At 38.0% G+C, this 22,680-nt stretch overlaps 2 protein-coding genes and 1 pseudogene across 5 annotated transcripts; 2 read left to right on the top strand and 1 right to left on the bottom strand.

Moving 5' to 3' along the window:
* Positions 1-232: 232 nt before the first annotated feature.
* LOC120141624 lies at positions 233-2,677 on the bottom strand. 2 transcript variants are annotated; one of them, XM_039156441.1, is made up of 8 exons: positions 2,457-2,677; positions 2,179-2,323; positions 1,730-1,820; positions 1,270-1,385; positions 945-1,012; positions 771-835; positions 503-641; positions 236-395 (listed from the first exon to the last, which is right to left on the bottom strand). In XM_039156441.1, the coding sequence occupies exons 1-7, from the start codon at positions 2,567-2,569 to the stop codon at positions 508-510; spliced, it is 732 nt and encodes a 243-aa protein (XP_039012372.1). In that variant the 5' UTR covers positions 2,570-2,677; the 3' UTR covers positions 236-395; positions 503-507. The 2 variants fall into 2 exon arrangements, with proteins under 2 accessions (XP_039012371.1, XP_039012372.1); XM_039156440.1 differs by having other exon boundaries at positions 233-641.
* Positions 2,678-2,689: 12 nt separating this feature from the next.
* LOC120141623 (receptor homology region, transmembrane domain- and RING domain-containing protein 1-like) lies at positions 2,690-5,854 on the top strand. Of its 3 annotated transcripts, none has more exons than XM_039156439.1 (6): positions 2,690-2,925; positions 3,102-3,329; positions 3,465-3,851; positions 4,361-4,458; positions 5,346-5,414; positions 5,521-5,854. In XM_039156439.1, exons 1-5 carry the CDS (start codon positions 2,799-2,801, stop codon positions 5,367-5,369), a joined length of 864 nt encoding a protein of 287 aa, XP_039012370.1. In that variant the 5' UTR covers positions 2,690-2,798; the 3' UTR covers positions 5,370-5,414; positions 5,521-5,854. The 3 variants fall into 3 exon arrangements, with proteins under 3 accessions (XP_039012370.1, XP_039012368.1, XP_039012369.1); XM_039156437.1 differs by having other exon boundaries at positions 5,237-5,414; XM_039156438.1 differs by lacking the exon at positions 5,346-5,414.
* Positions 5,855-7,042: 1,188 nt separating this feature from the next.
* Positions 7,043-22,680, top strand: part of LOC120141664 — a 42,734-nt pseudogene continuing 27,096 nt past the window's right edge.

Below are 22,680 nucleotides of genomic sequence, written 5' to 3'. Positions count from 1 at the left end.
ATGAGAGGATGAAGAGGCAAAAGCTACGTAAACCCTTGAAGACACCAAGGGTCGCTTTCATTTGTTTAATCCAAAATTGAGAGGCCAAGTTTGAAGTGTTTCTAAAAAGAGTTTTGAATTTGAATACATGGATTGTTGAAGTTGAGTAGAGCCACGTCATTGATGACATGTAGTCACTAGGAAAAGTAGCATTTGCTCAGTTCAAAATGAATTTATGTATCAAAAACCAACTACCAAAACAACAGGATTAGCTGATGATCAAAATGTGATGTGTGAATGAATGATGCCTCCTTTATCCGGGGAAAAGAAAAACCCCGTGTTTGGAATGTTCAGCATCGCAGTGAACTCCCCTCTCGGCGGCTATAATACAAACCAATCCGTTTGCTGTGAAGGGTCTGGTACCGACAGCAGGGCAACAGGCAGCAGCAGAGATGTGAGATACAATGAAGAGACAATTCTCTGCATTCCAGAATGTATAAAGCAAAGGCGGCTAAGAACCAACCTTGATTAAGTGGCCAGTTTTGAGAACTTTGAAACAAAAAGTCCACTGGTTTGTGATGTCAAGGGATCGAATCTCAAGGTCTTTGGTATCCTCCCACTCTTACAGGGCCACTCTTTCGCTTCGTGTATTTCCTGCAGTTCTGCAAAACCCATAGGCAATATATCTCATCACATAAGAATGGAGGAAAAGGGTGACAATAAGGCTGTGTTTAAACATCAATAAAGAAGTTTCGAGACACCATTTTGTCTCATAGGAGAGATTAAACTACCTGCGGAAGCATTTTCCTTTAACAACTGCTCTACGATGTCTTCATCATTCGGAGCAACTGTCAAACTAATTGATGGAAAAGGTAAAAGTGGTAATCAGAACATTATTGTGCTTCTTATATGTAGGAGCGTGCACTTAAATGTTTACACGCTGTGAGAGCTGCCAAGTAACACACCTGCAAGTACTGTAAACAAGCAATCCCCCAACTTTCAGCAATCTAAAACCATTCCTTAGAAGTTTTAACTGCAAGAAAACAAATGAATTTGATATTAGGAAAAGAAAGAGGAAAATAGATCGAAAAAGAGACTAGATTGAGCCTAAATTGAACAAATATAGTGGAAGAAACAAAAATGAAGCAGACAGTGCCCAAAAGCATAAGCATTTTTGTAGAATACAAATTGAAGAGCCTAAATTGAACAAATAATAAATCTCTTCCTCAATGTTGAGGAGCCTAAACCAAAAAAAAGGACATAAAAATCATGATGGAAAAATAGCATTGCCTGAAGTACAGTTAAGCTATCTGTTCTTTCTGCATCCAACACCCGGCGTTGAAGAGTTCTCCATCCCCAATGTTCAAACTTCTGGATGTGTTTAACCGATCCATCATGAGTGCATTCTGCATCAACAAGCACCTGAATTAAGTTACAAATACTTATTAGTTTGCCTTTGCAAGAGAAAGCAGAAAAGCAAAAAGTTAATTCCGAGATGATTTAAAACTAAATGCAATTCCACCTTGTCATAAGCAGAGCATGAAACTTCAAGATCAGACATGGTTATGTATAGTTCATTTTTACTGAGGCCAACTACTCCAGAATGCCGTCCATAAAAGATAAGTTCAGGGATTTCACTCGATGAAAACAATTGTAAAGACTTGGCTTCCCTTGCTTTAGCTGCTCTTTTTACAAGCTAATATTCCTGACCGGCTGACGATAAATATAACATGAAGAAAACATCACTTACCGGGAGCAGCACAGAGATCAAGAATATGATCCCCTGATGATATTTTCAAAACTGAGACAGCAGCTCCAGAAGCAGCATCAATTCCATAGATCTGAAACACCAAAAATACAAATTGTAACAAAATGAATATTGAAAGGTATGAAAGAGTAAATGCCTGATAATCCTGAAAAAAAATCCTAAAAGGAACACAGAACAAACATTAAAGAGTGAAACTTCAAATTATAAGCTACAACCACATTTTAAAACAGTTCCCCTAGGATAAGTAGGAATAAATAAAGCAACCAGAATCACTTTATACATGTAACGAAAACAAGAACTAAAAAACAAAAGACAATTCCAGATGGTATCAACACTGCCTGAATAAAAGAAAAAGATGTCAATGTTCCATCAATCAAGGAATGATACGCTAAAATATCAGCAAGTATTGATGTAAGTGCTAGATTCCTCACCTTTCCATCCAGGTATGACTTTGAATTGGCAATCAGAACATCAGGTGGAAGGGAATAAAAACCAGGTAACCAATTCACTTTCTCAAGCTTACAATTTATTTCAGCTTCAATTTCTTCAAGTTCACCTTCACTCCCTGGTTTCAACCTTTCAAAAAAAAAAAGCAAATAAATGACTTTCAAAACAACCCAAAGATACAGCAGAGTAAAACCACAATAAAACCAGCCAAAACAAAGGCATATGCTTCAATTTTACTGATCAAATAACCTTTTAAACTTACCTCAGGTAAGGAGGGGTTGGACCAGAGGCCGTATAAATTGAAGGGTAGATTCCATATTCCTCAAGAAAGCCAAGAAACGCTTCAGGCAATGGTGATTTCGAATGTTCCTCCATCGACAGATCACCGGTACTAAAGTTCGTGAAAGCGTAAGAAAAACGTAAAAATATAAACCCTTACCACCAACTCCATAAAAAACGCACCGTCTTATCATATTAATAAAACGACGACGTTTCCGCCGAAAGCTAGCGCCTTCTACAAGAATCTTTTTTACTCCACTGTTCATAAAAATCTGAAACAAAGCTTGAACAGGTTTGGAAAAAAAATAGAGAAACAAATAAAGGGATGTCAATGAGGGAAGCTTTGCTTGGATTTTTCTTAGTATTTATTGCTTTCTTCAGCGAAATAGCTTCTGCTACCGTTGTTTTTAAGCCGTTCTCTATTTCCTTGCCAGACCTTCCTGCCAAATTCGGTAACTTTTCTTCATCCTTCTCCTGTTTGTTTACTAAGAAAATGCAGGAAAACTTAAGAAACGAACTCTTTCAAGCTTAAACTGTTTTTATGCCCTACTTTCAGCTAAGAATTCTTTTTAAAAAAATCAAACTTCAAATAAAAAAATTAATTGCTTTTCTTTTTTATGTTGTTTAGCTGTTGGGAATAACACCTCCGTCTGCGGTGCTCTTGAAGTGGCGGTTCCCTTGGATGCTTGCACAACGCTCCGAAACGAATTCGGATCCAATAAAAGTGACACTGTAAGGTTTGCTTTGATAATTAGAGGCAATTGTTCTTTCGAGGAGAAAATCCGAAACGCTCAAAATGGGGGATTTTCTGCCGCAATTGTTTTCGATGATAAATATAGTAGCAATTTAGTCTACAGTAAGTTGAATTTCTTTATGATTTATTTCCTTTTTTTTACATTTAGAAGTAATTCAATAGAATTAATCTATTTTAGTGAGCTATAGAAATTCCTTTGATAATATTAGATTCATTGAGGTATTTTGTTTTTTGAAGTGATGGTGAACCCTAAAGGAATCAACGTGCTAGCTGTTTTTATTTCTAAATCTTCTGGTGAATTTTTGAAAGATCGTGCTAGAGGTGAAAAAGGGGAATGCTGTATTTACCCACCCTTGAATGGGAAGGCGTGGACGGTCTTTGCTATTTGTTTCCTATCACTTGTTGTTATAGCAGCTTTCTTGGTGATAGCCTTTATTGCTCCCCGAAGCTTGTCGAATTGGCGAAGAAGAAATTTAGTAAAATGTGTGGATACTAAAACGGTTGAGGCTCTTCCTTGTGTTGTGTTCAGTTCCGACCATGCCAGTACTTACGCAGAAACTTGTGCGATTTGCCTTGAGGATTATAATGATGGGGAACTTCTTAAAGTGCTTCCTTGTCAACATGGTTGGTTTCGCCCCTATGGATCATATCTAGCCTGTTATGCATTTGCAGTGCATGTTTACTTGTGGATAATTAAAGATTGTTTTAGCCTCCAACATGCTACCTTGATTTTCATGAGGCTGAGAAGTTCAAGTGTTTAAAATGTAGAAAGTGTAGGATATATGACTTTTAGTCTATGCTGAATTCCTTTATCATGAATTATAATTTTTTCACAAATTCAAGATATGGGTAAGACTTAGCTTGATGAATATGTTTAATGGACCATTGGCTGTATCAAGGTCCCATTATTACTGTATTCATGCAAGTATTCAATCAGTTTAGTCAGAAAATAATTCAATTCCACAGTTTAACGAGCCATCAGCATTTGTTGGAAAAGAGAGATGATATTGCAGATATATGAACATCGTATTCAAAGCTTGTTTCCCCTATCATCTATATTTGAGTTCCTGTTTTCTTACTCTAGTATTATTGTGTAGATATAACCAGTTAATCAACATTAAATTTTCATGCAGATTTTCATTCAAGTTGTGTAGAGTCATGGCTGACTAAGTGGGGAACATTCTGCCCTGTATGCAAACTCGATATGACAACCAAGTTTGCATATTCTGAGGTTAGTGAAGTGAACAAAAGCCTTTGTTGTAGGTTTGTGTGCATAGTGCAACTTTAATCCTCATTTAATATTCACACGTCGAGCTACTGGAACAAGGATGCATCTATTTTTGTTATAACCAGCTGAATGGTTTATAGAGTCTGAGCTTTAAGCTATTGTAAACGTGAAATCATTTGAAATTATGGATGCACTATAAGAAATTAAAGGGACTACTATAGTTGCCCTTAGTAGACCAAAAGGAACTGACTTTTTCCATGTACCACCATATGTCATAATATCGAAATCATTGGTAACTTCTAGTGTCTCTGATTTCATGGATATACTAAGCCCCATGATCATTATTTAATTAATTGTACACATGGAAGTTAATAATTAAGGTTGGGGAATGTTTTTCCCCGAAAATCTGTTAGGGGAATACTTCTAATCAATACTGGTAATGGCATTGCACAAATCTTGATAAAAGTACGAAGAGAATTCCTTCATTCTGATTAAAGCATCATGTGGCTTATGCTTTTTACAAAAAGTTTGTTGAATCTCCACCTTGCATAAAGCCATAAACTAACCCTTAGACAGCCTACATAGCAATATAAGATTTTAGAAAGTCCAACTTTGCTTCTTAATCTTGGATATAAGAAAGTCTTTTCTTAGTCTAGCAGTTGAGAGAGATAAATAGCAGTGAGATAGTTTCCTTGTCGATGTTTACTTCGCCTAATTGCAAAATGATGGCACTTAGTGGTGAAAAAATTACTCAAATTGACAGTCTCATTTATCTTTGTAGCATGTCACGAAGATACAATTTTTCTACATTCTCTCCTTTATTGCAAAGATAAGAATCTTAATCCGACATATCTTCTTGTCACTGAACTCTCTTCATATTCATTCGACAGGTCAAGAGGAGCAGCAGGGTTTAGAATCAATTATTTTTAACACGATCTTTTGGCTTGTTTTCTATCAGGGTATGAAATAAACATCTCTCAAATCGATCATATGATATGCGTAAAACACTTTTTCCCCATATACCTCTAATTTCAATTTTGTTTTCTTCCTAATGTTATGTTTCAGAGTGCTTTCTGTGCTTGCAAGTGCCATCCCCATCAGAAGTTTGTTTCTGCACCGGTCTATTCACATCATGCACAAATTGTCTGGGATGATGCTGATGTAGCCTTTTAATGTCCAGCCAGTATATTTACTGCAGCGTGATAGGTAACAACTCATCTTCCCGGCATCAAATTGATTGGTCCACCGGTGTTGAGCCATCTAATTTTCAACCAAAGGGTTAAAAAACTAGCAGTCTTTCCAGCACGAAATCCTTGTAAATGGTACTTTCATTTAGTCCAGAAATGGCCGAATTATGTAAACAATTTCCTTGGAGGATATTCATACTAGTCTTTCACCATTTTCTATTTTTCATGTAAAGTATGAACAAGAATGAAGCAATCAGTAAATGGAACGATTGATTATTTTCAAATTCTAAACATATATGCTTGATGAAACTCAGATTTTGTCAACTATCCTTGATGATGATGTTATACTCTCTTCCAATCCGGAAGAGTTCCACTCCAAGACCGCCCAATAACAACTAACAAGCAATTCCGATGTTACATCTCGGGGTGCAGATTGAACCGCTCCCTAATGGCTTAATTAATAGTTAATAGCTAGAAATCTGAATAGCCTGATAAGCCCAACAAATTTAAACAATAGGTTTATGATAATTTGGGTTCAACCTATTTAGTACCATATTCTCTCCCGGTCATGCGACTCTTGGACGTTTGAAGTATATAATTTAACTCTTTTAGGACACAAGGGGCTCAGAATTTTCTTTCTCCCCTTAAATTCACTTTTTCTCCCACACCTATCAGAGAAAGACCCTTTAAGATTAATTTTGAATGACTTGTAGTTTTTCACCCCCATAAGAAGGGTGAATCACAAATTATCGACTAACCTTCATATTTCTTTTTCTTTTCTTTTTTTTTACTTCTAAACTATCGTGCACCACCACTCCACATGCTCTTTCTCAATATTTGATGTGGTGAGCACATAACAACTTACAATCGAAAGAGTCAATCATGCAAAAATCCAAACATGCAATCTCGCCCTCAGATTCTGAGTCAAAAGTAAAATCGATTAGCATAAGAAAAACTACTCTTGAACGTGATGAAACGTCAATCATAAAGTTACAAGGAAGATGTCATATGAACAAGACAAGAATCAGCAAGAGACGAGAAAGAGAACATATAAAACCAACATGCAAGCATCATTACAGGGAGTGGATGAGTGAAGAAGGCTACCAAGGAAGATACCAACTCAGAAGAGTGTGAGATGAGCACACGCAACCCAAATCCATCTTAGAGGATTGCGAGATGAGCACATGTAATTCCGGTCCAGCTCAGATGAGTTTGAGATGAACACATGCTACCCCAACAACACATCAAAGAGATGTAAGATGAGATATATGACTTAAACCACATATAGATAAGTTATCATAAAAAGTTATGTATGTAATATAACAACAATCATTATTACGAGTATGTTGTAATTGTATTTAAATAAAATTGTAATAAAAAAGTTTTATTGAAGGTTGTTAATGGCAACAAGTTTGACTTGTCGGTTGTTGACAGTTCATCCCTCTTGGTTTGGACGGAGTGTCACAGACGATGAGAAAATGAAGGTTGTTGGTCAATGTTTCTTTGTTAGAGAGAGCTGGTCGAAATAAAGAAATGAAAATAAGATGTCGATTGTGGAATGTTAAACGCCTACAATCATAGCACTATTAAATTCATAGTTTAATGTTTAATTCGGAGAAACAAACTACCTGATCATAACATGCATAAAAATGACAACTATAGAATCATTGAAAGTTTGAATGATTAGAATGTACAATCCACTTGATTCCGGAAAGTCACAGTTACCTGTGAAATATGGATATTATAAAAAAAGAATCAATTCACAGTTAGAATTACAAAACTTAGCTCAAACATGGAGAAACAATCAATTCACTAAAATTGTTTTTATCCTATTTTTTTGTGCACGCGCAGGCAACGATGATCTGTATTGATAATTCGGAGCGGATGCGCTATGGTGATTACGCTCCCTCTCGATTTCAGGCTCAAGCCGATACTGTCAATCTCATTTGCGGAGCTAAAACTCAGGTAAACAGGAGTTAAAAAGAGGATACAGTTTGAATTTTTTTAATTTTATATATATATATATATATATATATATATATAGAGAGAGAGAGAGAGAGAGAGAGAGAGAGAGAGAGAGAGAGAGAGAGAGAGAGAGCTTTTATTGAATTGGAGGATTTGATTTTACAGTCTAATCCAGAGAATACAGTTGGAGTTTTAACAATGGCAGGAAAAGGTGTGCGTGTTTTGGACACTCCTACAGGTGATCTTGGAAAAATCTTTGCTTGCATGCACGGTTTGTTTCTTAGCGTTCTTTAGGCACATATTCTAATTATCTTAGCGTTGTGTCATAGCAAAAGTTACTAAATTGGAGCTTTTGCTTATCATAATTTAGGCTTAGAAATAGGTGGTGAAATGAACTTGGCAGCTGGGATTCAAGTGGCTCAGTTGGCGCTCAAGCATCGCCAGAATAAAAAGCAGCAGCAAAGGATTATCGTCTTTGCTGGAAAGTACGTTTTTATGCTGTTAACTGAGAAATGTTTTCTTTCTATGTTTTTGGCTGTAAAGATGTGCTGTGATTGCTTGCAGCCCTGTCATGCATGACAAGAAGGCATTGGAGATGATTGGAAAGAAGTTGAAAAAGAATAGTGTAGCACTTGACATTGTAAATTTTGGTGAAGATGATGAAGGGAAGACAATGAAGCTTGAAGCGCTTCTTGCTGCTGTTTACAATAATGATACTAGTCACATTGTTCATGTTCCTGCTGGTCCTAATGCTCTCTCTGATGTACTTATAAGGTTGGTGATTCAGTTGTTTTCTCTTTCCTGCATTCAAATTGCTCATGATTGTGATCTTATTGCTGAAGCTGGATCTTTCTTGTTCCCATGGCAGTACCCCCATCTTCACCGGGGACGGAGAAGGTGGAAGTGGTTTTGCAGCATCGGCAGCTACAGCTGCAGCTGATGTCGTCTCAGGTTTTGAGTTCGGTGTGGATCCCAACCTTGATCCTGAACTGGCCCTAGCTCTTAGAGTTTCAATGGAAGAGGAGAGAGAGCCAGGCAAAAAAAAAAAAAAACGGCATAGGAGGCATCAAAACAGGAAAAGGGTGGGGAAGAACAAGATGCAGTCGTGCCAGTGAGGGAGCTTCAGAAGCTGATAATAAGAAAAATGAAATTGCAGTTAGTATCATTATACTCCCATTTAATTTCCTATGATTTTCTTGATGTAGATGATATTGTAAAAGGGTAGTATTAGTTTGTCTCATTATTTCTTAGTTTGATAGGATAGCTGCTTCAAGTGGGAAAATCATTTCATAAGAAGATATGATTGATGCTTTCACATTCTTTCGTGTTGACGTATGACTGACCTTGAGTTTGTTACAGGATGATGATAGTACTTTACTACAGCAGGCTCTTGCTATGTCGATGGATGAGCCTGCCTCTAGCCAAGATTTACAGGATACTGAGATGTCAGATGCAGCTGCTGAGGATCCAGAGCTAGCATTAGGTAAGTGCACCCGGGTCCTTTTTATAAGTGCCCGCTGAAGGATTAGCAACATTTTTAACAACTGTTCCTTGCCTTACGTTAAAAACCAGTTACATAGGTGTTAGGAAAATTTTAATTATATACATATTTTGTTGGTTGCAGCCTGATGGTCAATGATACCAAAGAGTGTTCTTGGGTCACTTAAGTTTTTTGAACGACTTAAAAAGTTCATAGCTTTTTTAGCTTACAATATGAGTTAAATCATCTTTCAATATTAGTTGTCCTTTGTCTCGGAAAATTGTTGATGCAAGTTTAGACCCTGATATGTCCATATTAATTTCTTTTTCCGTGTATTCTGATTTAATTCCCTGTATTTCCAATTCTCTCAGCTCTTCATTTATCTGTGCAAGACAGTACAAAAGATTCATCTAGTCAGGCAGATATGAGTAAGTTGTTGGCAGACCAGTCTTTTGTATCCTCCATCCTTGCGTCGGTATGTCTACTGCATTTTCTGTTTTTTTCCCCCTCACACCAGATTTAAAATAATGATCATTTGATGATAAAACAATTGCTTGTGCAGCTTCCTGGGGTAGATCCAAATGATCCTTCAGTTAAGTGCTTGCTTCCATGCAAAACCAGTCTGATGTGAGCTCCTCAAACTCGGGCAGGATAAAATGATTTATAGTAGGGATTGGGGGAAATTTTGCACTTCTTGGTGGTTCGTAGTTGTATTAAATGCATTGCTATTTGTTCCCGCTTGAATGTTTTAGGTGTTAGGGGGCTGCCTCTTTTGTGTGGCCTTTCGATCTAATTTTTTTTAGCAAATATCTAATTGATACGAGCAATGTGTGTTTGTTATCATCAAACTTGTTTATATAATATCCGGTGATGTTTATGCTACCCAGCAGAAGCAGGATGAGGACAAGGCACCCAAAAAGGAGGAAGAGAAGTGATGTTTGTTCGGTTTATGATAACATAGCAACTATCAATACCTAGATTTTTTGTTATTATTTTTTTTTTTGGGGGGGTGTTTTGTAGGTTATGCGATAAGTCTTATTAGTTAGTAATTTAATATAATACTAACTCTTAGAAAGTTAAATAGATAAGGATAACTACTAGGTAGCTTATTTGTAACAACCCGAATATTTACAAAATAGTATTTAATTGAAATTGGAGGTTAATTGTGAAAATTGGCAAAATTTTGGGGATTAAATTGAAAGATTTTAAAACTTGGAGTTTGTTTTAGAGTTAAAAAAAATTCAGGGACTAAGCCTTGAATTTACCTAAAAAAATTAGGTAAGTTTGGGGTTATATGTTATATACGTGTGGTTTCTGTTTCAAAAACAGAAAACCACACTCCCAAATTCCCTTCCCCCTACGTCGGTTTCCGACTTAGATCCCGACGCCGACCGAATTACGATCGTCGTTTTGAAACCACCGTTGTGTTCATCATCGAGCGAGAAACAAACCCTTCAAATTAATTGAAGCGAAACGTTGCCAAATGTCAGGATTTTCCAGTCAAAGTCTCGATGTTTTATTTAGCTCGATCGCCGGGAAAATCTCAAATTCATCACCGATCGTTGCTCCGTTTACGACACCTCCTGCACCATCGTGTTCCTTGTGTCGTTGCGAGTCCGCCGGTGTCAACCTTGTTCGCCGTAGACGGCGGCGCGTGAGGAGGTGGAGCAGTCAAAGATTCGGCCGAGTTGAAATTCGAGCTCTCCGCCGTTCAAAAATTTGAACCGATCGTTGCAAGTATCTCGAAATCGCTCAAAATAATTTTTGGAAATTTTTTCGTAATTTTTAGACCCCCGGAGGAGGTCTCACGCGCCACACGCGCCGCCGCAGGGAGAGTGAGCAGCTAGAAACCGGTTTGACCTGTTCGAACCGGTCTGACCGGTCTGAATCGGTTTGACCGGTCTGACCCAACCCGACCGACCGTTGACCCTACCCGACCATTGACCGATGACCGTGACCGTTGACCTCCTTTGACCAAAACTTAAAATGGCTTTGACCGATCATTAAACGACTGTTAATCTTTTTCGAGTATATCTACTTTAATAGTTTTCGACGTCCGAATCCGTTTCCGAAGTCCGTTTCGTCAAATTCGAACCCGAAGGCCTCCAAATCGACGGTCAAAGTGGTTGACTTTAACTTTGACCAAGAATTTAAATTTTCGAAAAGTCATACTTTATGTTTTTCGACGTCCTGATTCCGATTCCGCAATCTGTTTGACCAAATTCAGACTCGAAATCCTCCAAATTGATAGTCAAACCCTGAAAATACTTATATACTTAAGAATTTTAGCTTTGAACAATTAAGTAAGATTTGAGGCCGATAAATTATTATTGTTTGAAGGTATAAGAGTTTCTCCGGATCGTTCGACAGCTCGACCCATCTCTTCTAGATCAGTTAAACCACGTGTGCCAGTATTCACCCGTAAGACCCGTAAATTTTATGATTTTAGAGATTTATTTATGTTACCCATAAGTAATATAAGGTTATTATAAAATAGGTTCAAAAACTGTAGCTGAGCGTGGTGAAACCAGCAATCAGTAGATCTACTATTTGAACCTATTATCGAGGTGTGTTCCCTAATTATTACTGAACTGTTTTATTGGTTTTAATATGAGGTACACTGAGTTCTTTGGTTACTGTTTTATTGATGCACCAATTTAATGTGATGATTTATGGAATTTGTGACATGGTGCAATTGAACTTTTGGATTGAATTACAATAGTATAGCTCTGATCAAGCTAATAAACAGAATGGGCCTAATGTGACTCTTGAGGCCCCAAGATACATTAGGTTGGCTTCCCTTGCTGTGTGCTTAGGGTAAGCTATATGGACTTGGACTTACGGGCCTAAGGATACAAGCTCTAAAGCTTATCCTTAGGTTGGCTTTCTTTTTGCTATGTGCTTAAAGTAAGCTATATGGAAAATAGTTTTGGGAACTACTGATGGTGTACAAGAAAAGGGTTTAAACTATGATTTTCAAAAGTTAAACTCTTTTATGAATTTATGAGATTTATTGGACTATGATTTGTTTAATGTACCTATTGTGATTTTAAGGTAATATTGGGACACACTGAGCCTAGCTCACCTTTCGAAAATGTTTTTCCCCTTTCAGATACTGTTGGTTAGATATCTCGGTTCGAGCACTTGGAGGATCAACATATCTCTTGAAGTATATCTGATTGTAATGTTTTATCTTGCTAGTTGACTTTATTTTGGTGACATGGACCTTATTTTAAAGTATCGTATTTTAGGATGATGACACTTTTACTATTACTGTTCGGTTTATTGTGATTTTGATTTTGAAGACCTGTTTTAAATTAATTTATTACTTATTGGTATTATATTTACAAATTGGGTTTTGATAGTATAATATCATGTCATTTATAATGTGATTTTACAATGATTGAATAATGGTTTCAGAAAATGTCTTTAAGAATCATGTATGTGATCCACTAGACTTAGTCGAAACGCATAGGCCAGGTCTATGGGGTTACATTTATTGGTATCAGAGCTTTTGGTTTTTAACCCTCGGACCGTGTATGAGTCCATATTGAAAATACAGTTTTGAAATATTTTACAAAACAAGTTACAAAGGCCATGTCACAAAATTATTAAGATTTTTAAATTGTGTTCGAGACTTCAAGTGCTTATCTAACCCTAAGTTTTATCTTCTGTAGTAAACTTGAGATCCATCAAAATGAGTGCTAGACGTGGTCGTCGAACTAGCCGTGGACGAGGTCGAGTGGCTAGATTTGCATATCCGATTGATGAGATACGAGTAGATCCCCCACCTCCGATAGGTGATCCTGCTCATACGACCCCAACGAATCTGCCTCCTGCCGCTGGTATTGGCATGACTACACCGATCATAGGAGCGACCGATATTGAGTCAGAGTCTACCGGAGTTGCTTTGGATGAGAATTTTGGTAGACAATTTCTGCAGTTGATACAGGGAGCAGTCAGAGCTACTGGTGTTGTATCAGAGGTTCCTATTTCGCAGACTTTGATTGCCAATGGAGTTAGAACTTTTGGGGGACAGATTGGTGGAGCTCCTACTGAAGTTGAGGATTGGCTCTAGGATACAGAGATACGCATGGATCAGTTGGGTTTAGACTCAACTAAGAGATATCAGGGTGCTGTGGCGATGTTAGATGGGAATGCCTACACTTGGTGGGAGTCAGTGACCAGTAGTGTTCCTACCGATCGTTTGACATGGAATTTCTTTAAGGATCACTTTCGGAGTCGTTTTCTGGGAGAGCACTACTTAGCTCAGAGACGTCAACAGTTTCAAGACCTGGTTCAGGGAGACATGACTGTTTCTGAGTATGAGATCGAGTTCTTGAAGTTGCTGAAGTATGGATTCAGTATGGTACCTACTAAGAGAGATCGATGTCGTAAATTTGCCCTTGGACTCAGATACGAGCTGCGTAGGTAAGTTGTAACCCATCAGGATGAGATATTTGATGTGCTGGTAGGCAGAGCCAAAGATGCTGAAGAGGTGGAGGTTTTACCTTCTAGTAGAGAGCGTGTTGAACAGGAACGATCTAAGAAATTTTCAGGCCCGATGGAGTCATCAGCACAGTCCGGGAAAAGGACTCGTACTTCAGTCCCTCAGAGAAGCAATACACGTTTCAGGCCTGCAGCATCCTCACCGTTAGTTGGCAGTCGAGGCGGTTCCTCTTCGTATTATCATGGGTTCCTCTGTGAGTTTTGTGGTAAACAACACACAGGAGAGTGTCGTAAGAAGATGGGTCTTTGCTATCAGTGTGGATCTAGTGGTCATTTTCGGAGGGATTGTCTTCAGCTAGCTTCGTTTGAGCATACCGCTACTCAGACTCCTGTGCGTTCTCAGACTATAGTACAGACTCCAATTAGAGATCGTAGCCAAGTAAAGGCTCGTGGTTCAGCGTCCAGGACTGAAAGTAGAGCCCAACCTCAGCAAAATAGAGGGCCAACAGTTTCTGAGGCTAGACAGCCAACTTTGGTTTATACCACTAGATGTCGGGATGACAGAGATGAGCCTGAGGTTATTGCAGGTACATTTACTATTTATTCTATCCCATACTTTGCATTACTGGACAATGGCTCCACTCACTCCAATGTATTGAGCTCGGTATCTCGAAACCTTCAGATTCCAATCGAGAACACTGAAAATACTGTTACAGTTACGAGTCTAGTAGGACAAGCGGTATTAGTGAATAAAGTATTTCGGCGTTGTCCTCTCGAGGTTCAGGGAGAAATTTTTCTCGTTGATCTTATGGAACTTCCTTTAGAGGAGTTCGATCTAATTCTTGGGATGGATTGGTTGAATAAACACAAGGTAAATCTGGATTGCGAATACAAGCGGGATACTCTAAAGACTTCAGATGGTCGGACTGTTGTGTTAATTGGTGAATGGTGTGGCTATCTCTCCAATATAGTTTCAGCGATGGAAATTGATCCTATGATCCGGAAGGGGTATGAGACTTTCATTGCTTGTATTTTGAACACTAAAGGTTCATTGTCCACGATCGAAGAGATCCGTACAGTTAGCGAGTTTCCTGATGTCTTTCTAGAGGAGTTGCTTGGTTTACCTCTTGATAGAGAGTTAGAGTTCGAGATAGAGACTTATCCGGGATCTGCACCTATTTCTATGACACCTTATCGCATGGCTCCAAAAGAACTTAAGGAGTTGAAGGTCCAATTGCAAGAATTATTCGATCGAGGATTTATTCGGCATAGTACTTCACCATGGGGAGCTCCAATTCTGTTCGTGAAAAAGAAGGATGGGTCGCTAAGATTATGTATTGACTATCGGAAGTTGAATCAGATGACGGTCAAGAATAAATATCCACTACCCAGGATTGATGACTTATTTGATCAATTGCGAGGAGCTACTGTATTCTCTAAGATTGATCTTTGTTCGGGGTATTATCAATTGAAAGTTAAAGGATCTGATGTTGCAAAGACGGCCATTCGCACTAGATATGGTCATTATGAATTCTTAGTGATGCCTTTTGGTTTGATAAATGCTCCTGCAGCTTTCATGGATTTGATGAATCGGATGTTCCGACCATATTTGGATCAATTTGTGGTGGTATTTATTGATGATATTCTGATCTATTCTCGTACTGAGGCAGAGCATGACGAGCATTTGAAGATCGTTCTGCGGACTTTGAGAGAGCATCGTCTATATGCCAAACTAAGCAAGTGTGAATTTTGGCTTCAAGAAGTGTCGTTTCTGGGGCATATTATTTCTGCGCGAGGTATTCAGGTCGATCCAAGCAAGATCGAGGCTATTGTGAATTGGAAACGACCCAAGAATATCTCTGAAATTCGCAGTTTCTTGGGCTTGGTTGGTTATTATCGATGTTTTGTTGAGGGCTTCTCGATCATTGCTTCTCCTTTGACAAAGTTGTTAAGGAAGAATGTGTCGTTTGACTGGGGTGAGGCACAACAGGAGAGCTTTGAGAAATTAAAGGCGGTATTGACTCAAGCACCAGTGTTGATTCAACCAGAGTCTGGGAAGGATTTTACAGTGTATAGTGATGCGTCACGCTCAGGACTCGGTTGTGTTCTAATGTAGGAAGGTAAGGTAGTGGCTTATGCATTCCGTCATCTGCGACCGCATGAGTGTAATTATCCTACTCATGATTTGGAGTTAGCAGCAGTGATTTTTGCCTTGAAGATTTGGAGACACTATCTTTATAGAGAGAAGTGTTACATTTTCACGGATCATAAGAGTTTAAAGTATCTTCTGACCCAGAAAGAGCTTAATTTGAGACAGCGACGCTGGCTAGAGCTTCTAAAGGATTATGATTGCGTGATTGATTATCACCCTGGTAAAGCTAATATTGTAGCGGATGCTTTGAGTCGAAAGGCGGTAACAGAGTTGAGATCTTTAATGGCCAGGATGAATTTATATGACGATGACACTCTGTTAGTAGAATTACAAGTTAAGCCGACCTTGGTTGATGAGATCAAAGCTAAGCAGCCCCTTGATAGCTCCTTGCTTTCCATCTTTGAGCAAGTAGAGCAAGGGACAAGCTCAGATTACGCCCTTGATCAGGATGAAGTTTTATGCTTCAAAGGTCGGTATTGTGTGCCTGATGATGCTGAGTTGAGGCAGACTATCCTTACGGAGGCTCATAGTAGTCCATATGCTATGCACCCCGGTGGAGATAAGATGTATCGGAATTTGAGAGAGAGGTATCATTGGGTCAGCATGAAGAAGGACATCTCGAATTTTGTGACGAGGTGTTTGACTTTTCAGCAAGTTAAGGCGGAACATCAACACCCATCAGGTTTGTTACAACCTATCAATATTCCTGAATGGAAATGGGAGCGTATTACTATGGATTTTGTTACTGGTTTACCTATGACTCCTTCGAAAAAGAACTCAATTTGGGTGATTGTTTATAGACTTACAAAGTTAGCTCACTTCATTCCTGTACGGGTAAATTATACGTTGGATAAGTTGGCGAGGTTGTATATTTCAGAGATTGTTAGATTGCATGGTGTTCCGTTATCTATCATTTCAGATCGAGATCCGAGATTTACTTCGAGATTTTGGAAGGCGCTTCATACGGCTTTGGGTACGAGATTGGATTATAGTACCTCCTTCCACCCACAAACTGATGGTCAATCTGAGAGAGTAATTCAGATTTTGGAGGATATGTTACGGGGTTGTGTAATTGATTTTCATGGTAGCTGGGAGAACTTTTTGCCTTTGGCTGAATTCGCTTATAATAACATTTACCAGACCAGCATTCGTATGGCACCCTATGAAGCACTCTATGGGCGTAGGTGTCGCACCCCGATTTGTTGGACTGAGTTACGTGATAGGAAGACTTTGGGACCTGAGTTAGTGCGAGAGACGGAAGACACAGTCAGATTGATCCGTGACCGTCTGAAAGAGGTATTTGATAGGCAAAAATCTTATGCAGATCAAATGAGGAAGGATATACAGTTTGACGTTGAAGATCAGGTTTTTCTCAAGGTATCTCCATGGAAGAAAGTATTGAGATTTGGACGTAAGGGTAAACTGAGTCCGCGATTAATTGGGCCGTATCGTATTCTGAAGAAAGTTGGACCTGTTGCTTATCAGCTTGAGTTGCCTTCCCATCTTAGTCGTATTCATGATGTTTTTTCATGTGTCTATGTTAAGGCGATACCGTCCAGATCCAGATCACATCATTCAAGTTGATGAGGTAGAGATGAGACCTGATTTGTCATATGAGGAGGAGCCCATCCAGATCTTAGAAAGAGATGAGTGAGTTCTTCGGAATAGGCGTATTCCAATGGTCAAAGTTCAATGGAGTAACCGAGGCCCCTCAGAAGCTACTTGGGAGACATTGGAGTCAATGGAGGCTCAGTTTCCTCAACTATTCTTATAAGGTAAATTTCGAGGACGAAATTTCTTGTAGAGGGGGAGAATTATAACAACCCGAATATTTACAAAATAGTATTTAATTGAAATTGGAGGTTAATTGTGAAAATTGGCAAAAATTTGGGGACTAAATTGAAAGATTTTAAAACTTGGAGCTTGTTTTAAAGTTAAAGAAAATTCAGGGACTAAACCTTGAATTTACCCAAAAAAGTTAGGTAAGTTTGGGGTTATATGTTATATACGTGTGGTTTCTGTTTCAAAAACAGAAAACCACACTCCCAAATTCCCTTCCCCCTACGCCGGTTTCCGACTTAGATCCCGACGCCGTCCGAATTCTGATCGTCGTTTTGAAATCACCGTTGTGTTCATCATCGAGCGAGAAACAAACCCTTCAAATTAATTGAAGCGAAACGCTGCCAAACATCGGGAATTTCCAGTCAAAGTCTCAACGTTTTATTTTAGCTCGATCGCCGGGAAAATCTCAAATTCATCACTGATCGTTGCTCCGTTTACGACACCTCCTGCACCATCGTGTTCCTTGTGTCGTTGCGAGTCCGCTGGTGTCAACCTTGTTCGCCGTAGACGGCGGCGCGTGAGGAGGTAGAGCAGTTAAAGATTTGGCCGAGTTGAAATTCGAGCTCTCCGCTGTTTAAAAATTTGAACCGATCGTTGTAAGTATCTCGAAATCACTCAAAATAATTTTTAGAAAATTTTTCGTAATTTTTAGACCCCCGGAAGAGGTCTCACGCGCCACACGCGCCGCCGTAGGGAGAGTGAGCAGCTGGAAAATCGGTCTGACCTGACCCGACCCGACCCGACCGTTGACCCGACCCGACCGTTGACCGTTGATCGATGACCGTGACCGTTGACCTCCTTTGACCAAAACTTAAAATGGCTTTGACTGACCATTAAACGACCGTTAATCTTTTTCGAGTATACCTATTCTGATAGTTTTCGACGTCTCGAATCCGTTTCCGAAGTTCGTTTTGTCAAATTCGAACCCGAAGGTCTCCAAATCGACGGTCAAAGTGGTTGACTTTGACTTTGACCAAGAATTTAAATTTTTGAAAAGTCATACTTTATGTTTTTCGACGTCCTGATTCCGATTCCGTAATCCATTTGACCAAATTCAGACTCAAAATCCTCCAAATTGATAGTTAAACCCTGAAAATACTTATATACTTAAGAATTTTAGCTTTGAACAATTAAGTAAGATTTGGGGCTGATAAATTATTATTGTTTGAAGGTACAAGAGATTCTCTGGATCGTTCGACAGCTCGACCCAGCTCTTCTAGATCAGTTAAACCACGTGTGCCAGTATTCACCTGTAAGAACCGTAAATTTTATGATTTTAGAGATTTATTTATATTACCCATAAGTAATATAGGGTTATTATAAAATAGGTTCAAAAACTGTAGCAGAGCATGGTGAAACCAGCAATCAGTAGATCTACTATTTGAACCTATTATCGAGGTGTGTTCCCTAATTATTACTGAACTATTTTATTGGTTTTAATATGAGGTACACTGAGTTCTTTGGTTACTGTTTTATTGATGCACCAATTTAATGTGATGATTTATGGAATTTGTGACACGGTGCAATTGAACTTTTGGATTGAATTACAATAGTATAGCTCTGATCAAGCTAATAAACAGAATGGGCCTAATGTGACTCTTGGGGGCCCAAGATACATTAGGTTGGCTTCCCTTGCTGTGTGCTTAGGGTAAGCTATATGGACTTGGACTTACGAGCCTAAGGATACAAGCTCTAAAGCTTATCCTTAGGTTGGCTTTCTTTTTGCTGTGTGCTTAAAGTAAGCTATATGGAAAATAGTTTTGGGAACTACTGATGGTGTACAAGAAAAGAGTTTAAACTATGATTTTCAAAAGTTAAACTCTTTTATGAATTTATGAGATTTACTGGACTATGATTTGTTTAATGTACCTATTGTGATTTTAAGGTAATATTGGGACACACTAAGCCTAGCTCACCTTTCGAAAATGTTTTTCCCTTTTCAGATACTGTTGGTTAGATATCTCGGTTCGACCACTTGGAGGATCAACATATCTCTTGAAGTATATCTGATTGTAATGTTTTATCTTGCTAGTTGACTTTATTTTGGTGACATGGACCTTATTTTAAAGTGTCGTATTTTAGGATGATGACACTTTTACTATTACTGTTCGGTTTATTGTGATTTTGATTTTGAAGACCTGTTTTAAATTAATTTATTACTTATTGGTATTATATTTACAAATTGGGTTTTGATAGTATAATATCATGTCATTTATAATGTGATTTTACAATGATTGAATAACGGTTTCAGAAAATGTCTTTAAGAATCATGTATGTGATCCACTAGACTTAGTCGAAACGCATAGGTCGGGTCTAGTGGGTTACATTATTTCTAATAGAAAACTTACTCTTATCTTTTCCTATAAAAACAAGATGTACTTTCACCTATCTATATACGTTTAAGACTTTTCTCTTCTCCACTATTTTGATTACTCTTTAATCAACATGGTATCAGTTAGGTGAGCGATCCTTCTTAACCCTAGTCGATTACTTTTTTACCCTAACCCTAGCCGCCAACCATGACTTTCAACTCTTCTTCATCGGATGTCACTTCGAAAGTCCTCGTTAATTTACCCAGTTTGAACCTCTTCGATGTTTCTTCCGACTCTATCACAAATAGAATTCCTTCTGCTACTTTGGCTATTAAATTCACCACTCCTACTTTGATTGTGGATTCTGGTGCAAGTGATCATATGACAGGTGATCTTTGGCTCTTTCACACTTTTCATGTCGCATCGTCTATATCTCATATTCAAACAGCGGATGGTTCTCTTTCTTGTGTTGCCGCTCATGGGTCTATTCGAATAAATCTGAACATTTTTTTATCTCATGTTCTTTATATTCCCAATCTCACTTGCAATCTCATCTCCATTAGCAAGTTGTTTGTCGATTTATGTTGTACCACGGAATTTAACTCTGATTTTTGTGAATTTCATGATTCGAGCTTGGGGAAAGTGATTGGCAGTGCTAGACTTTCTTGGGGTCTTTACTTGCTTCCAGTAACTTTATTTTCCCAACCACCTACTTCATTCAATGTTATACAACAATTTCCTTTACTTGAACCTTCAATCGATGTTATGTTATTGCACTTTCGTAGGTCTGTAAACGAACCGAAAGTTCAGTGAACCATTCGGCGGGAAGTTCGTTTATGTTTGTTTATTTATTAAACGAACGAACTTGAACAAGATTGTGTTCATTTTATTAAATGAACAAACATGAATAGATGACTCGTTTGTTCATTTACGTTCGTGAACGTTTGGTAATATGTTCGTACCCCAAACACATTAAGTGATTTAAGTGAATCCCGGTAAGGTGTTGAGTTATAAACATTGAGATTGATGAATGAATGGATGTTACAATTGTATTTGACTTGTTCCAATTAGTGATGTTCAATTGATTGATTTCTTGACTTGAATAATTATTGTGGTTTCTATCTTGCTTTCTTGAATGTGAAACTTGACAAAGAAATATAAATGAAAATTTTGATTTATTTGATTATATCATACTTGAGGATAAACATGAGATAAGTGAGGGGGAATTTGATGAGTGTTTAGAATCGGTAGTATTTGCTCGTTAATTCTTCGGTCTTATAGATTTATTGTTGTTGATTTGGTTGAGTTATGCTTGTTTTCGAACAGGATCTTACTTTCCGGAATTAGTGGTAAAACGGACGCATTTTGTATTTTTTCTATTATTTGGTCACAGCTGGAGACACGGGCACGACTCTGAGCACGACACGATCTGACGTGACAGTTTCTAGAAGGTCCAGTCAGTGACAGTTTCTAGAAGATCTACTCAACGTGCCTTCTGGAAGATGGACGAGCAGAGTTGCATTAGAAGATTTGTTTAAAGTTTGAATTTAGGAAAAAATAATTATCTTTAGGATTATTTATTTTTAATTTCTTTGTTCATCCTTAGGCTTTGAGAGGCTATAAATACCCTCTTAGACCTAAGCTTTAAACAACTGAGATTACAATTCTCTTTTCTTTCTAGTTTTATAAAAGTTCTCTCCTTTATTTTATTTTTCAAGTTTTCGATTTTTACTTTATTTTTAAAGCTTTGTTTTTAAATATGTTAAGTATGACTTTTGTCATGCTTAGCTAAATTTTTCATACGCCGAGAGCTGAAGCGATGACTCAATTTCAACGGGAGAATTGAAACAGGCCCTTAACAACTTTGGAATATCTCTATCAATCTATGCGCTTATTTTTCAAAATGAAAACAATTTTCAAAATCAAAGATTGACTTTGGTGAAGAGGTTGTTGTGATTAAATGTGTGGGAGGAAGATTCGACCTATAGAAACCATATTCGACTTCCTAGAAACACATTTGGCGAGATAGCTTCGTCAAGAGGAAATTGATATCAAAATTGACGGTTATTGAAGCAACAATCCGAGTCGGTCACCACAAACTTAAACGATAATTGATATACGACAACTGATGTTGATTAGATCAATTTCTGAAGCCGGAATCAAAGATTGTCTTGGGTATTCGGTATACAAAATAGAGTCATAGAGATTGCCCTTGTAGACAAAGTTGTTGGGGAAACGTGTTATTTTCCACACGAACGTAGTTTCAAAATTAACCTAAAATGTCAAGATCAAAACCACCAAAGGTTGCACAGCGGATAAACCCGTCAAACTATTGAATTTTGAAACACAATGAAAAAACTAAATAAAGAACAAGAAAGGAGAGAACACACCAAATTTACGAGGTTCGACAAGAATATCGTCTACTCCTCGGGCACCACACCATATGATAACTTCACTATCAACAAATATTACAACAAATGGAAGTATTTAGAATTCTCAAAGTGAGAGAATAAAGAAAACAAGAGGAAGAGAGAACTTGTTTTGGGGATGATTTCTAATGAAATACTTAGGCCTATTTATTGTTGAGTTTTAAGGACTAAACTTATAAATAACCTAATATTTTAGGGATCAAAGATGAAAAATAAGTTGGCCACCTACCAAAGATTTTTCTAATAAGTTTGTCACCAACCAAGATGAATTTTCCAATAAGTTGGCCACCAACCAAGATAAAATATCCAACTTGCCAAAGTTAATTTCAAACCAAATATAACAAATCTCCACCTTGGCTTGAAATTACCAAGCCTACTCAACTTCTTCAACTCCCCAAATTTGGTGTTG

Source organism: Hibiscus syriacus, unplaced genomic scaffold (genome assembly GCF_006381635.1).
Source record: "Hibiscus syriacus cultivar Baekdansim isolate YM2019G1 unplaced genomic scaffold, ASM638163v2 tig00110812_pilon, whole genome shotgun sequence".
NCBI lineage: Eukaryota > Viridiplantae > Streptophyta > Magnoliopsida > Malvales > Malvaceae > Hibiscus > Hibiscus syriacus.
This window is presented reverse-complemented; position numbering and strand designations above follow the sequence as displayed.

What these genes read in the sequence shown, in the direction of transcription:
- LOC120141624 (XM_039156440.1), bottom strand. Translation starts at nt 2,569, where the DNA reads ATGGAGGAACATTCGAAATCACCATTGCCTGAAGCGTTTCTTGGCTTT. An exon ending in TGATCTCTGTGCTGCTCCCG is followed by an intron (nt 1,386 to 1,729) that starts GTAAGTGATGTT and finishes TTGTTGATGCAG; the next exon opens with AATGCACTCATGATGGATCG. An exon ending in ATAGCTTAACTGTACTTCAG is followed by an intron (nt 1,013 to 1,269) that starts GCAATGCTATTT and finishes GTTTTCTTGCAG; the next exon opens with TTAAAACTTCTAAGGAATGG.
- LOC120141623 (XM_039156437.1), top strand. Translation starts at nt 2,799, where the DNA reads ATGTCAATGAGGGAAGCTTTGCTTGGATTTTTCTTAGTATTTATTGCT. An exon ending in TAGTAGCAATTTAGTCTACA is followed by an intron (nt 3,330 to 3,464) that starts GTAAGTTGAATT and finishes TGTTTTTTGAAG; the next exon opens with TGATGGTGAACCCTAAAGGA. An exon ending in CCAAGTTTGCATATTCTGAG is followed by an intron (nt 4,459 to 5,236) that starts GTTAGTGAAGTG and finishes TTATCTTTGTAG; the next exon opens with CATGTCACGAAGATACAATT.